At 35.9% G+C, this 15,519-nt stretch overlaps 2 protein-coding genes across 3 annotated transcripts in view; one reads left to right on the plus strand and one right to left on the minus strand.

Annotated features, from left to right (window-relative positions):
• Positions 1–1,236: 1,236 nt before the first annotated feature.
• frrs1b (ferric-chelate reductase 1b) lies at positions 1,237–11,987 on the plus strand. The gene is made up of 16 exons (XM_073831100.1): positions 1,237–1,354; positions 2,070–2,265; positions 2,370–2,524; positions 3,707–3,801; positions 3,874–4,021; positions 4,120–4,302; positions 4,853–4,951; positions 5,403–5,553; positions 5,637–5,750; positions 7,432–7,547; positions 7,627–7,713; positions 8,397–8,494; positions 10,090–10,148; positions 10,715–10,855; positions 11,142–11,242; positions 11,325–11,987. The coding sequence occupies exons 1-16, from the start codon at positions 1,349–1,351 to the stop codon at positions 11,415–11,417; spliced, it is 1,842 nt and encodes a 613-aa protein (XP_073687201.1). The 5' UTR covers positions 1,237–1,348; the 3' UTR covers positions 11,418–11,987.
• A 245-nt stretch (positions 11,988–12,232) lies between these two features.
• Positions 12,233–15,519, minus strand: part of palmdb (palmdelphin b) — a 39,145-nt gene continuing 35,858 nt past the window's right edge. For both annotated transcript variants that reach the window (XM_073831098.1, XM_073831099.1), the window contains one exon: positions 12,233–13,127. In XM_073831098.1, the coding sequence (XP_073687199.1) occupies positions 13,044–13,127 (84 nt within the window). In that variant the 3' untranslated portion in view covers positions 12,233–13,043. The remainder of the gene's footprint in view (positions 13,128–15,519) is intronic.

Below are 15,519 nucleotides of genomic sequence, written 5' to 3' on the forward strand. Positions count from 1 at the left end.
GTTGAAAAAACATGCTGGTTAGGTAGGTTTTGATGCTGGTTTAAGCTGGTCCTCTGCTGGTCCTTAGCTGGTTTATGTTGGTCCTTTGCTGATTTATGCTAGTCCTTTTGCTGGTTTATGCTGGTCCTTGACCAGCACATGACCAGCTAAGGCCCTTTCCTGCTTGCCAAGTCCCTCCCCTGGTGAAAAAAAAACAGCTAAAACCAGCCTAGGCTGGTTGGCTGGTTTTAGCTGGTCAACCAGCCTGGTTTTAGCTGGTCATAGCTGGAAGGCAGGCTGGTTTTAGAGGGGTTTTGTCCACTTTTCCAGCCTGGCCAGGCTGGTCAGGCTGGTCTTAGCTGTTCAGGCTGGGAAACCACCAGCTAAAACCAGCCTGGGAGACCAGCTAAAACCAGCCACTTCCAGCTTAAACCAGCTAAGACGAGCCGACCAGCCTAGGCTGTTATTAGCTGTTTTTTTCAGCAGGGTCTCTATATGATTTAGCAGCTTCCAAGCTGTTTTTCCATGGTTTAGACAGCATAAATTAGCAGAACAATGTATTCAGTAGTACATTAACTGTGCAATTCATGCTGTTGTTTACATCCGAGTATCTCCAATATAGCCACGCATATGGGTAACTGACCAAACCATAAGTGCAAACTACTTGGTTTACCTGAGGCGTAAGGCCCAGTGCCACAGGTAAGCACGGACATGCTGATTATTCCGTATTATAGAGCTCCTGCTCGTGTGAAATTACTTAAATTAATATTATTAGGGCTACGATCGCTTGCATTCACACAAAAACATGACTGTGGCCTTCAAACAAAACACTACTTTGCCTCGCTCCATTCATAATCATTCCTTTTGCATATATCAGAACGCCTATAGACCAATCAAATTTGATTGAATTACAAATGTATAAAAAATATATTATTTGTTACAAAAACTAATTTATTATATTAAAAAAAACTAATTATGATAATAAACGAACCTAGGTTATTAAAATGTTATGTTAGAATATTTAATATTTTTGTCAATATTTTTAATTCTTTACTTTAAACTAATTCCTGTCCTCAGATGTTTTTGGACTGGCGCGTTTATTATTTTTTACTATCTTCTATACTCGTACTATGTATTTGGGAATGAAAGCTGAATTACTAGTAAAACTAGAATGTATCGTTTGTCATTCATTTTTAGCCCCACCCACACGTCTGTGGGACATGAGAGTCTGCTTTGCGCACGGCATTCAACCAATCACACGCCACTCCGCAAAAGCGACCGCCCATAAAGTACCTCGTGCAATGTAACTGAAGTACAACTGTGTGTTTTCTTTTTCTATGATAGTGCGGTGGTAATTTATTTTAGATGAATGGAGGTAAGCATTTGTATTTGTTTTATCCTTCAATTTTTATTGTCCTTGTCTGTCTTTGGCCTGCTTATTTTTTTACACATGCGCAGACGTCTTAAGGAAGTATCTACTGCTACAGTATCAGTGTAAAGGTGAAAGTCGATGATATTTGTGTACAGTCGTTGCTTTTTTATGGAAGAGGTCGAACTTCCCCACTTTGCTTCCATTAACACTTTTATTCTTGTCTATCTTTATCAGCATATGTCATCAACCTTACGAACGAGAGAGAAACATGGTCTTGACCCGTATTTCTCACTTCACATTAACCAAACAAACCAGTCAATGACCACAAAACTTTAGCTTGAACAAGTGGCTTTATTATTTCTGCATTCATTTAAATATATAGGTCAGATCAGTGTCCATGAGTGTTAAAACTCCTCAGACTTCTAGTGCTGTTCTGGAGTTAACAGTTGCAGCCCCCTTCCTTATCTTTATTTGCAGGTTTCTCAGAAAAGGCTGATTAGACAAGCATTTTATTTTTGGGGGAAAAAAAATGTATCAGTCGACTATATAGTATATGTATTTTTATTAATGAATTATGGACATGAAGTTCTATATATTCTGCTAACCTTGGTATTACTATGTCTTTTGGAGATGTACCATGTTAGCGCAACCTGTTCACCAACATATTGATTGCTTTTCAAATTATTATTGGTTTTGCATTAAATATGATTCATTTCAGGTTCTCAAGAATATGTGGATTGTATTGCTGCTGCTCTTAGCATGTTCAGGGACAGTCATTTGCTACAGTAATGGAAAAGTTGAAGTGGCTTGTGGGGACATGACACCCGGACATGGCTCTGACCCCAGCACCCAAGATCCACCATTTAACATCAACGCAGACAAATCCCAATTCAGCCCTGGAGACGAAATCAAAGGTAGGACTACTGCAGCAGTATTTTGATACTTGTCATATAATGAGGTTTTTTAAATATTGCCAATGTAGCCTATATTAAAAATGTATCATCTGTTATATTTGCAGTGACACTATCAATGAAGGCGTCTTCAGAGGGCAAGCATCACTTCAAAGGATTCCTCATAGAAGCAAGAAATGCTGGGAATCTCAATGAAATAGTTGGATCATTTAAGTTAATCAGTCCTGACATATCTCAGCTTCTTACGTGCGACAATAAAGAGGTCAGTGATCGCAGCATCCTTTTATTAAAAACAAATTATTTACTACATTTACTGCATTAGAATTATTATCACACTCCACCACATCCAGACCTGTATATGTAGCCTATAAGAATGTGGTTATATCCCACCAAAATTCAAGATATAAGGACACAATAGACACCTGTGTGTGTTTTTGTCTTATATTTACATCATAAATAATATCAAATGAACAAGAGTGCTGTTCTTCCCACATATCTGCCTGATTGCAGATGTGATGTTGGTTTTGTATGGCAATTCAATAAATAAAGTGCATTAAAAATGCATGTTATTTTTTATTTAGTACTGACCTGAATAAGATATTCACATAAAATACATTTGCATGTAGTCCACAAGAGAAAATAACAGTTGAATTTATAAAAATGACCCCATTCAAAAGTTGATTACGCTTGATTCTTAATACTTTGTTGTTACCTGAATGATTTACAGCTGTTTTTCTTTTTTCTTTTTTTTTTGGTTAGAGTCCCTTGTTTGTCCTGATTAGTTAAACTGTCCGTTGTTCTTCAGCAAAGTCCTTCAGGTCCCACAGATTCTTTAGTTTTTCAGCATTTTTGTGTATTTGAACCCTTTCCAACAATGACTGTATGATTTAGAGGTCTATCTTTTCACACTTAGGACAACTGAGGGACTCATATGCAACTATTACAGAAGGTTCAAACGCTCACTGATGCTCCAGAAGGAAAAACGATGCATTAAGTTGGGGGGTGAAAACTTTTGAACAGAATGAATATGCGTGTAACTTTCTTATTTTGCTTAATCGTTTTTTTTTTATTATTTAGTACTGCCCTTCAGAAGCTACAGAAGATACTTACATGTGTTCCAGAAGACAAAATAAGTTAAATTTACCCTAATATTCAAATTCAAAAGTTTTCACCCCATGGCTCTTAATGCATTGTGTTTCCTTCTGGAGCATCAGTGAGCATTTGAACCTTCTGTAATAGTTGTGTATGTCTTTTATGTGCAATATCTTATTCAGGTCAGTATTAAATAAAAAGCAACATGCATTTTGAATGAACCCTCTTATTTTGGTTAAATAGTTATCATTTTGCAGATTCTGCTTTTAACTGTATGCATGAGTGATTGTATATGAAATTAAAGGACAAACCCCTTTTTTTCTTTGTTATTCATTATTTTAAATATTCACAGGATTCTGCGGTGAGTCATACCGGTGAATCCCATAAGACCGAGGTCCAGGTGATCTGGGTAGCACCATCTGACTCTCCTTCCAGTGTGCAGTTTCTGTAAGTATTCAAATGCTGTTTTTACCCACCTTTTTAGTTCTGAAACTTGATGTAGGTTTTCTTTGCTTTCAGGGTAACTGTTGCACGAGGCTATAAAGAATACTGGGTGAAAATTCCAGGTCCTGTGGTGTACCAAAATGGTGTTGCTCCTTCACCAAAAACTGCCTTTGGTGGGTCCACTGGTGCTCAAACCACGACTTCCTCAATACTGTCACGCTCGGTGAGTCAAACCATGCTTAAGTTACTGGAGTGGCAGACTACACACTGCCATGAGAATATCTAAATAATACTAATAAATAATATTCTCATCTCCTTCAGTTCACTTCTGAGGGCTGTGGAAGCACAAAGTCCTGTCTGAGAGATCCAGAGGGCTGTGACCCACATAATGATACTGCATGTCACTTCCTGTCCTTTAGGACAGTGGAAAGTAGTGTGATGTTTGAGCTCAGTGGACCTGCGGAGGGTTATGTGTCCTTTGCCTTATCTCTGGACAAATGGATGGTAATATACACAGATGCTTACAAAAAATATTATATTTCACATCTTATTGTTTAACATATGAGGAGTTCATTTGCAAAAACAAATAACTTAGTTTGTAGAAATGTTAAAAAAAATCATGTTTTTTATTTTGCATTCCAAGTAATATGAATCAAACTGCAGTTAGGTTGCTTTGAATAAATAATAATAGCTAAAAAAAACAGCTAACTACACAATAAAACACAATAAAAACATGATTTATGAAAGTTATCAATTTTTTGCAAATGAACTCATATATTACTTTAACCTTTTGTAGCATGACAAGCACTGTGTGTTTTAATGAATATAATAGAATGAAATAGAAAAAATGTTAACTGAAATGCAATAAAATATGTAAAAACTTTCACTTAAAGTACTAAAATAACTAAACTAAAAAAATAATTGTACAGACTTTTTTCAAGAATAAAACACAACAAAATGACAAATCAAAAACACAACGACATTATTATTATACCTTTGAATGACTAATAGTATGTTTTACCATAAATAATAGCAAATGTGTTCTGCATTTCAGGGGAACGATGATGTCTATCTGTGTATTAGAGACGGAGACGGAGTTAATATCAAGGCTGGATATGTTTCTGGACGGCATCACCCAGAATACACTTCACAGGTATAATTGTACTGAATTTAACAGTGAAAATGTCTAACAGCACACAGTGCGTTAAAAGTTAAATAACTCAACCTTATGTCATTCATAATCCATATGACACGACAGAAGATAATTAGCAGAATGTCCATGCTGTTATTTTTCAAACAATTGGAAAAAAAATTATTGACAAGATTTTTGATTAATATCGAAATAAATAAATTTACTTCTGCTTATAACACAAAAAAGCTATTGTATGGCTTTAGAACACTTGGAAAATAAGATCTATTGCATTTCTATATAAATATATATATATTATTTATTTATTTATTTATTTTGTTAAGATTAGAAGGGTACCCTTTTACTTTTGCACTTTTTTGATCAGTTGAAAAATGAAAGAATGGTTTTGGAACAATCTACATTATTAATATAAATTTACTTTGAAGTCTTTGTGCTCATATTCATTCATTTCTAGAATGTTCTGAAAGACACAGCATGGAGGCTATCAGATGGTGTGATTCAGTGTAGTTTCCGCAGAGACATACGCCTCCCACCTGAGATACTGAACAGGTTCAGTTTGGACCAGATGTATTACCTCTTTATGGCTCATGGTCGAGCTGACAATGGTAAGATATTGTGTTTTTGTTTCTTTGTTGTTATTTGCTTTCATTGGCAAGTAGTGTTTAAAGACTCATTTATCTCCCTTCAGGGCGAACCCATCGACATGACCGCCAGCCGCTGATTTCAACCTATCAGACAGCCATAACAGGATCCCCTGAGGATCTAAGTGGTTCTCGATCGCCTCTGCTCATCAAATATCACGGTGAGGCCAAATAATAAAATTCTGTCATTAATTACTCACCCTCATGTCATTCTAAACCCATGAGACTATCATCTTTGGAACACAAACGAAGATATTTTTGATGAAGTCCGAGAGCTTTCTGACCTTGCATAGATAGCAACACAACTACAACGTTCAAGGCCCAGAAAGGTTGTAAAGACATCAATTCAAACACTTTCGACAAAAAGTATTCTCATAGCTTCATAACATTACGGTTGAACCACTGATGTCACATGGATGATTTTATCGATGTCCTTACTACCTTTCTGGGTCTTGAACATGTCAGTTACATTGCTGTCTATGCAGGGTGAGAAAGCTCTCGGATTTCGTCCTAAATATCTTCATTTGTGTTCAGATGAATGAAGGTCTTACAGGTTTGGAACGACGTGAGGGTGAGTAATGACGGAATTTTTATTTTTGGGTGAAGTATCCCTTTATATATATATTAAATGATTTTCACCTGGCTTTACAAAACAAAAAAGGGGCAAAAATCCTGTAAATTTACATAAGATTTACATTTAAGAATATCCTGGGGGGTGGCTGTTTTTGGAGCCAGATTTGTTATTGTTACCTAAAACCGAACTATTTAGTATTGTTTATTTATAAGAATCTATAAGAATTGTTAATTGAAATAAAGCTGAAATAAAATAAAGCATAAATATTAGATTACATTTTTTTTTTAACTTAAATGAAACAAAAAAATGTTGACTTGGCAACTAACAGAAATAAAATAAGTTACTAAAATTACAAAAAAATAACACTAAATAAAAACATAAAATTAGAAAAATCACAACAGACGCACTCGAATTAAACTAAAAAAATAAAACAATTAGTGCAATAATTGTAGGTAAATAATACTAAAACAGCACAGTTTTTACTGTCACCAAATGTTTCTAATTTAAAAATGCTTTAAAAAATGAAAATATAAAAATAAAAGCTAATTCAAAATAGTTTTATGTACAGTTGAAGTCAAATGTTTACATCCCTCTTTCAGAATCTGCAAAATGTTAATAATTTTAGCAAAATAAGAGGGATCATACAAAATGCATGTTATTGTTTATTTAGTACTGACCTGAAAGATATTTCACATAAAAGATGTTTACATATAGTCCACAAGAGAAAATAATAGTTGAATTTCTAAAAATTTATCAAAAGTTTACATCCCCTTGATTCTTAATACTGTGTTGTTACCTGAATGATCCACAGCTGTTTTTTTAGTGATGGTTGTTCACGAGTCACTTGTTTGTCCTGAACAGTTAAACTGCCTTCTATTCTTCAGAAAAATCCTTCAATTTTTTGGTTTTTCAGCATTTTTGCATATTTGAACCCTTTCCAACAATGACTGTATGATTTTGAGATCCATCTTTTGAAACTGAGGACAACTGAGGGACTCATATGCAACTATTACAGAAGATCAAATGCTCACTGATGCTCAAGAAAGAAAAAAACATGCATTAAGAGCTGGGGGTGAAAACTTTTGAACAAAATTAAGATTTTTCTTTTGCCTAAATATCATATTTTTTCATTTAGTACTGCCCTTCAGAGGCTACAGATGTAGTAACACCCTTGTGTCAACATCTACAAAAAACTTTTAGATTAATTTTTATAGATATCATCTGGTTTCTGTAGACTGTTCTGAGACTCTGTCTGTTTGTATCTATAGGGGCTTTCATGCTGATTGCCTGGACATCGACCGTCAGTGCTGGTGTCATCATGGCACGATACTTCAAACCCGACTGGCCCGAAAGTAATATTTTAGGACAGAAGGTCTGGTTTCAGGTAGGATCTTGTTTAATACAATAATCATTCCATAAAATGTTCAAATGTGAAGAATCTTCAAAGCTTCTTGTTTCCACAGTTACATCGAATGCTAATGGCCCTCACAGTTCTGCTCACCTTGGTCGGCTTTGTTTTGCCTTTTATGTACCGAGGAAGCTGGAGCAAGGTAACACACACACACACACACACACACACACACACACACACACACACACACACACACACACACATAAACGTCTGCCTATGAGTAATACTCATGCTTTAACAGTGTGTCATATTTTCACCCCCTTCATCACACACCTCTGACTGTTCAGCAGCGCTGCCAATGTGTCAGACCCACATGCTGTCTGCTCAGAACAAAAAAGCAAGCGAATGAATATCCCATGTTCATTAGAAGCAGCCCACTGTGTGGCGTCTTTTTGGTCCCCTTCTGAAAAACATACTCAGTTTTCTTCAGGGATTAATCAAGCACAGTGTTGATGGAGTGTCTTATTAAGTCCACAAGTGCTAGTTTATTTGAGCCTTTAGTCGACACGTGTATCGGTCCGTAAGGCTGAGCATGAGGGACACATTTGTGACTCAACAGGGGCATCTGTGACATCCCTTTTGCCAAGTATCTGTCAGAGCTGCTGTTGCTTCCTGTGTATGACCAGCAGAGGGTGCCCTGTTCCACGCCAAACCCGCCTGCCTTCACACAAAATAATACCCATCCAAATTGTACTTTGGCATCCTTTGAAAAGCAGTTTCCTGTCATTACTCATTTCTTCATAGAGTTGTTGAATCAAAGTTTGTTGACAACATTAGCTTTATGTTTACAGTGGATGCTAATCTGTATTGTATTGTCCACAGCGGGCAGGCATACACCCCTATTTGGGCTGTGTTGTCATGGCACTCGCTGTCATTCAACCTGTCATGGCACTTTTTAGACCTGCGCCAGACGCCTCAAGGTAAATCTTGGTAGCACAGCACAATACAGCCGGAAAAGAAAAGTCCAGAATGAACAACTAGCATTCAATGCAGCATTTACTACATATTATTTTTAGCATGTTATGTATCAAATGTGTTACATTAAAGGGATAGTTCACTTAAAAATGAAAATTCTGTCATTAAATATTCACCCTCATGTCCTTCCAAACTCGTAAAACCTTTCTTCATCTTCACCCTGCATAGACAGCAATGCAACTGACATGTTCAAGGCCCAAAAAGATAGTAAGGACATCATTAAAATAGTCCATGTGACATCAGTGGTTTATTGATTTAACATTGTTGAATAAAGTTATTTTTGTTTTTTTGGCGAACAAAAGGTATTCTTGTAGCTTCATAACATTACGGTTGAACCACTGATGCCACATGGACTATTTTAACAATGTCTTTAGTACCTTTCTAGGCCTTAAACATGTCAGTTGCATTGCTTTATGTGTTTATGCTATAGTTTTATGCTAAATTGTCACAGTACATTGCTGTGATAGTTGTTCATGTATCCCTTATTTGTCATGAACAAATAAATTGCCTGCTGTTCTTCAGAAAAAATCCTTCAGGTCCCACAAATTCTTTGGTTTTCCAGCATTTTAGTGTATTTGAAACTTTTCCAACAATGACTGTATGATTTTGAGATCCATAATTTCACACTGAGGACAACTGAGGGACTCATACCCTCTTACAGAAGGTTCAAACGCTCACTGATGCTCCAGAAGAAAACATGATGCATTAAGAGCTGGGGGTGAAAACTTTTGGAATTTGAAGATCGGGGTAAATTTAACTTATTTTGTCTTCTGGGAAACCTGTACCTATCATCTATAGCCTCTGAAGGGCAGTATTGTATGATAAAATGTGATATTAAAGCCAAATAAGAAAATTTTGCACACCTTCATTCTGTTCAAAAGTTTTCACCCCCAGCTCTTAAAGCATATTTTTAACTTCTGGAGCATCAGTGAGTGTTTAAACCTTTTGTAACATCTTGTTGTGGAAAGATCTCAAAATTATACAATCATTGTTGGAACTGGTTCAAATACAATTGCTGAAAAACCAAAAGATTTGTGGGACCTGAAGGATTTTTCTGAAGAACAGTGGCCAGTGTAACTGTTCAGGACAAACAAGGGACTCATTTACAACTATCACTCAAAAACAAAACACAGCTGTGGATCATTCAGGTAACAACACAGTATTAAGAATCAAGGGGATGTAAACTTTTGAACGGGGTCATTTTTATAAATTCAGCTATTATTTTCTCTTGTGGACTATATGTAAACATCTTTTATGTGAAATATCTTATTCAGGTCATTTGCATTTGATATGATCCCTTTTATTTTGCTTAAATAATTAACAATTGCAGATTCTGAAAGGAGGATGTAAACTTTTGACCTCAACTGTATGTACTCCAAAAATTAGTAGGACAATATGTAATTTCAATACACAGGGCTTCTGAATTTTGTTATATGTTGAGGTCTGTACAATTTTAGAAGTCTAAACTGTATAGATCACTGTTGTATTAATATTAATAATTCATGTTTTAAATAGTCTTTTCTCTGTAATCTGTTTTCAGGAGATATATCTTCAACTGGATGCATTTTGGAACAGGAACAGTAGCTCAAGTCATTGCTGGTAAGAAACAATGTTGTGAATAGTCTCAAATGGGTCATTATGTGGCTCAGATCCATATTAACAACTATGCTGATAGCAGAAAGTGGCTTTGCAAGTTCAGTAGAATTGAGTTTTGTTTGCTGATATACGTGACTCTGGACCACAAAACCAGTCATAAGTAGCACAAGTATATTTGTAGCAATAGCCAAAAATACATTGTATGGGTCAAAATTATCGATTTTTCGTTTATGCCAAAAATCATTAGGATAATAAAGATCAAGTTCCATGAAGATATTTTGTAAATTTCCTATTGTAAATATATCAAAATGTAATTTTTGATTAGTAAGATGCATTAAGAACTTCATTTTTCAATTTTTTGCAGCCTCAGATTCCAGATTTTCAAATAGTTGTATCTCGATCAAATATTGTCCTATCCTAACAACTTTATTGTGGTCCAGGGTCACATATAATATTTTATAGTTTACTTTTATGTAGGCTTACTCCAGGGTGTTTGAGCATTTTGGGTGTATGAGCATTATGTGTTATTAAACACTATCATGACCAAGCTGTGTGTTTTCATGATTTAGTTGTCACCATCTTCCTCGGGATCCATCAGCAAGCTCTGCTCCTGCCTCCGTGGTCCACAGGGGTCCTGGCATCCACTGTAGTGTGGTTTGTGCTGGCAGATTTGGTTTTGGAAGTCCATCGAAGGGGTTTTTTACCTATAGGTCAGTAAACCACCCTCAGACATGTGCATCTTGTACCTGGAATCCTTTCAGAGCGGTTATTTATTTGTAGGAGTAGTTTTTTCACATCAGGAAATCATACTGTATGAGTCCATTAAATTGTAAAAGGTTTTATTATACTCTTTAGTTGAATGCTAATCAGTTTGAAATGCCACAACCTTTCAGAACAAACAATATGTTTTCATACTAGAGAGAAAAAACAAGTTATTTGCGAATGCTTCCTTCCTTTAAATGTGCATTCAGTATTCTTATGTGTATGTGTTTTCAGGCAAATATTTTAAAAATGTCAAAATCTACACTGAACATATTAATTCTGATGACAAAGAGGAAGTTGTTTTTGTTCCTGATGAGAACGAGACTTATAGTGTGGTGAGTTGAGTTTGTTTAATTCCTTAATAAATATGTGCATTTCTTGAATGTCTATTATATTTAATTTTTTTCCTTTTTCCAGGAGTCTTGTTTCAAAAACATAGTTTTGGCTATTTACCTCTGTGGAAATCTGGGATTTCTGACTCTTCTCCTTTGGACCATCATTGCAGTATGACACACTCTCAGCAATTGTTTCTACATTTAGTCTCTGGGACTTTAACTAATCGTGCCTGTTTTTAAAAAAGCCAAAGAAATATAGAGTAAAATTGATTCATGACAGGCCACCTGCCAATTTACAATGGACATTCGAGTAAATTTATCAGATTTTAAATTAAATTTCCTGTCTGCTGAGTTATAAACCATTTTAGTATATGTTAGCACTTTTTGTAATTTATTTTTTTATTATATATGTACAATATGTAAGTCTTTATTGAATCTGAAGAACATATTTTGATTTGTGTGATATTTTAGTTAACCGTATTAAATTAACAATGTTTACAAATCAAATAATTATACCAATCTTGATGCTGTTTGTCTTTTTCTATATGAAATAATGATGTTTTAACCACCTTATTCTTGATTCTAGTGCCTAATATTGATTTGAAATGTAAACATTGTTAACAATGTCCGTTCTGCACAAAGACTGAATGTAGTTTGGATGAAGTGGACCATTTATTTAAGGTTTTTGCAGAGATGACTTTGTTACAGATCAATCTCCTTTTTAAATAAAACTTTTGAAATTAAATTGTATTACTCACTTTATCTTCTAGAATATGTGCATAAATTGTATATTAATCTGTCTTTACACTGTTATTTTAATCCTGTGCCCATGAGTCTCTTATTTTAAACCATATTTAGTTTTTTTTAATTAATGTAGATTGAATATCATGCAGTTTATCTTTGTGTGGTAATGTAATTTGAGTGTGTGATGAAGTGTTATTTTAATGCAAAGACAATCTGGTGCAGTTGCTCATCAACATAATGAACTGCTTTGGTATAAATAGACAAGTGTCTTTTAATTGCCATTTATTTTTGAATTCGTATTTTGAACACATGATTGTTCAAACAGTATGCAAAGCAAGTAGTTTCTTGAGACTGACATGGATTCAAAGGTTAGCAAGCATTACTTTTGTATAAGCATGGCGGTTTGACATAAATATGCACATTATCTGTAGACAACAGAGCAACAGGTCATTTTTAAATAATATATTACTTTCTAAGATTAGTATAATTAATAAATAGCTTTAAGGTTTTCATACTGAGGGTAACTGAAGTATTGAAACGCAATCTGGATGCAGAATATTACATTCAAAAAATTGGCTTATATTATTAGAGCAATCATAGCAATCAAATTCAGATTAATTCTTTTTAAAAAAGAACATTCCCTTTGACAAAATTGATCTCTTTTCATTGATGTTTAACAAAATACATCCATTTTCACTTCAGTTTTATCCTAAAACCCTGTGCTTTTATATCATTTAGGGATACAAACATTGCCTTACAAGAAAATACAATATGAATATACAATACATATTCTCCTCAACTTCGTAGACAAAACACTAAAAATATGGTATATAAGTCTCTCCAGATACCTCGTCAAAGAGGAATCACAAATATGCGTGAAACAATACATTCAAATAACATTTAGGCATCTCGGCATATGCAGACTTTTCTGGATCAATAACAAAGTCACACAAGCAGCAGTAGCAAGTGTATATGCTGTCACAATAAACAGACGAGTTTGAGCATTGAAAATTCTCTTACGTAAAACAGCTGCAAATTGACGATTAGTGTCCATGTTTTACTCATTGTTCGCAAACTCCCCAGCCTCCCAGCGCAGAGCCATGGCACTTTTACGTCGGCCTCCAGTATATGGTTCGGGAAACTAGTGAGAGGACAAAGAAAGTGATTTAAAACTGGGGAAAATGGCGGCACTTCTAGTTGTAAAATGTAGACAAGCTGTTATTTCGTAATATTTATGGGTTCAAATGCATAGCGTTAAACCTAATTGTAATTGTTAGAATGGCCAGGATCAGCAATCTCGAGTAAAACTGATCATGCAGACCAAACCGTAAGTGGTAGATACTTGAAACTTGGAGGGATGGTAGTACTCACACCACCAACAACCTCACCAAGGCTTGCCCCAATCGGCCTAAAGGGGGCGCTACAACAATAAAAAGTATGAAATCGCTCATAACTCATAAACGTCAGTGGCAGGCTCAAGTTTCTTATGTCGTTGGCAGGGTTTCAGGCCAGGTTTTCACCACAAAACCCACCCAATTGCTACTCAAAACTACCCCAAAAGTAGCCCAATCGTGTTTCAATTGGGTCTCCCGCGTTCCAGGGGGTAAAATACAAATTTTGTGGTGGGGTCATCTGGTAAAATTATCATTCCAGGAGTTAAATATTACGTTATTGGTTCGCTTCAACCTTCGGACATGAAGAACCACCCACTGCAACAGTATGAAAGTAGCCCAATTCCTCTGGAAAACCGCAGATTTGGCAACACTGGTCATTGGAATCCTTGGCTCACAGTCAAGCAGCAACCTTCCGCTCTCTATTAAAACCAACACGGAAGTGACTTAAACTGCTATTCGTCGACTGGCCGCTAGAGACTGGCTGCAAAAGGGAGTCAATCCTATAGAGTCCCCATGTTAAAATGTCCAACTTTACAGAAGAAAAAAAGTATGTTGTTTCTCTTGGTCTATATAGCTAATTTTGCCCTTCATGTCAACTGTGAGAGTGGTGAATTTTTTTATAACTCATCCGTTTAAGTTATATTAAGCCTTAAAGTTCTGCATAATTAAGGGCGTGGCCACTTGAGTGACAGGGGGATTGCTATGCGGGCGTGGTTTCAGCAACCAGCTCCACCCACGTGCCGCCTCTTTGCCCATTTTCAATTTTCCGGGAGTGACGCACGATGACCCGATTCCAAGATGGCGATGGCCGAATCATGCCCACTATGAGCTTCAAAATTGCTCTTCAGAAACCTACAAGTGACCAAACAGACACTACGTCCATATTTTTTACAGTCTATGGTAAGTCGTAGAGACTTGAAACTCGGAGGGATGGTGGTACTCACACTGCCAACAATGTCACTAAGGCTTGCCCCTATCGGCCTGATGGGGGTGCTACAGCAATAAAAAATACGAATTCGCTCATAACTCCTAAAGGTCAGTTGCAGGTTCAAGTTTCTTATGTTATTGGCAGGGTTTCAGGCCAAAAACCCACCTAATTGCTACTCAAAACTACCCCAAAAGTTGCTCAATCACATTTTAAGGGGGGGTTCATGGTAAAAATCACGTTCCAGAGGTTAAAATACATGTTTTGTGGTAGGGTCCTCTGGTAAAATTAGTATGAAACAGTATGAAAGTAGCCCAATTCCGCTGGAAAACCACGGACTTGGCAACACTGGTCGTTGGAATCCTTGGCTCATGCTGGACAAAACGCATCCCTCAGATTTGATTGAAAGCCTGGCGAAATTGTCAGGTATTTCGGATTTTTTGAAAAACTTACTTTTGCAAACTAGACCTAGTTTTTTTCACCAGATCGGAACCAAACCAGTGTGGAAAGTTTCTCTGGAGAGTGAATATCAATAATTATCAAAAAAAGTTGAACTTTTGACTGACCATCGCAAAGGGATGCCAAAACGTTAGAAAAGGGGAAGGGCCACTTTTAGTAAAAATTTAATTTACGAATTTTGATATTCGTATCAAATGATAGAACTCTGGAAAACTTTGCCTCTAGAACCACTGCTGTCAATCAAATCGTTTGTTAAATGATCAAGAAGATGTAAAAAAACTACTTTTGCAAACTAGTCCTAGGTTTTTCCCTCAATCTGGAAAAAAACACTGCGGTACAATTCTCTCGATTCTCTAGATCAATAATTATCAAAAAAAAGTTTAAATTTACTCTTTGGGGAGCTATAGCGGGGTTGTTTAGAAAAGAGGCCTGTCCAAATTTACCCAAAATCCTATAAAGCCTAAAGGAAAACTCAAAACTTCACGAAACCTGGTGAGTAAATGCGGCAGGTGATTCTAAACAAGCATGCAAAGTTTTAAGGAGATGAGCACCATATATGGCACTATAACAGTCATAAACATTAAAAAACATTTTTTGTGCAAATTACCATTGTCATTAATTATCATTGATTTAGGTGGTTACAGGTTTGCTAAACAATATGTTATGTCTTTTTCAATATTTGCTTGAATTCCTTAAAGCGCTTGAACCCCGGTAATCGCTGCTTGCAGCTATATTAATGTTTCATATATTTATCT

Source organism: Garra rufa, chromosome 24 (assembly GCF_049309525.1).
Source record: "Garra rufa chromosome 24, GarRuf1.0, whole genome shotgun sequence".
Lineage (NCBI taxonomy): Eukaryota > Metazoa > Chordata > Actinopteri > Cypriniformes > Cyprinidae > Garra > Garra rufa.

Coding starts and splice junctions, on each gene's coding strand:
- frrs1b (XM_073831100.1), top strand. Junction 7,714..8,396: donor ACCGAGGAAGCTGGAGCAAG/GTAACACACACA, acceptor TATTGTCCACAG/CGGGCAGGCATACACCCCTA. Junction 11,243..11,324: donor AGAACGAGACTTATAGTGTG/GTGAGTTGAGTT, acceptor TCCTTTTTCCAG/GAGTCTTGTTTCAAAAACAT.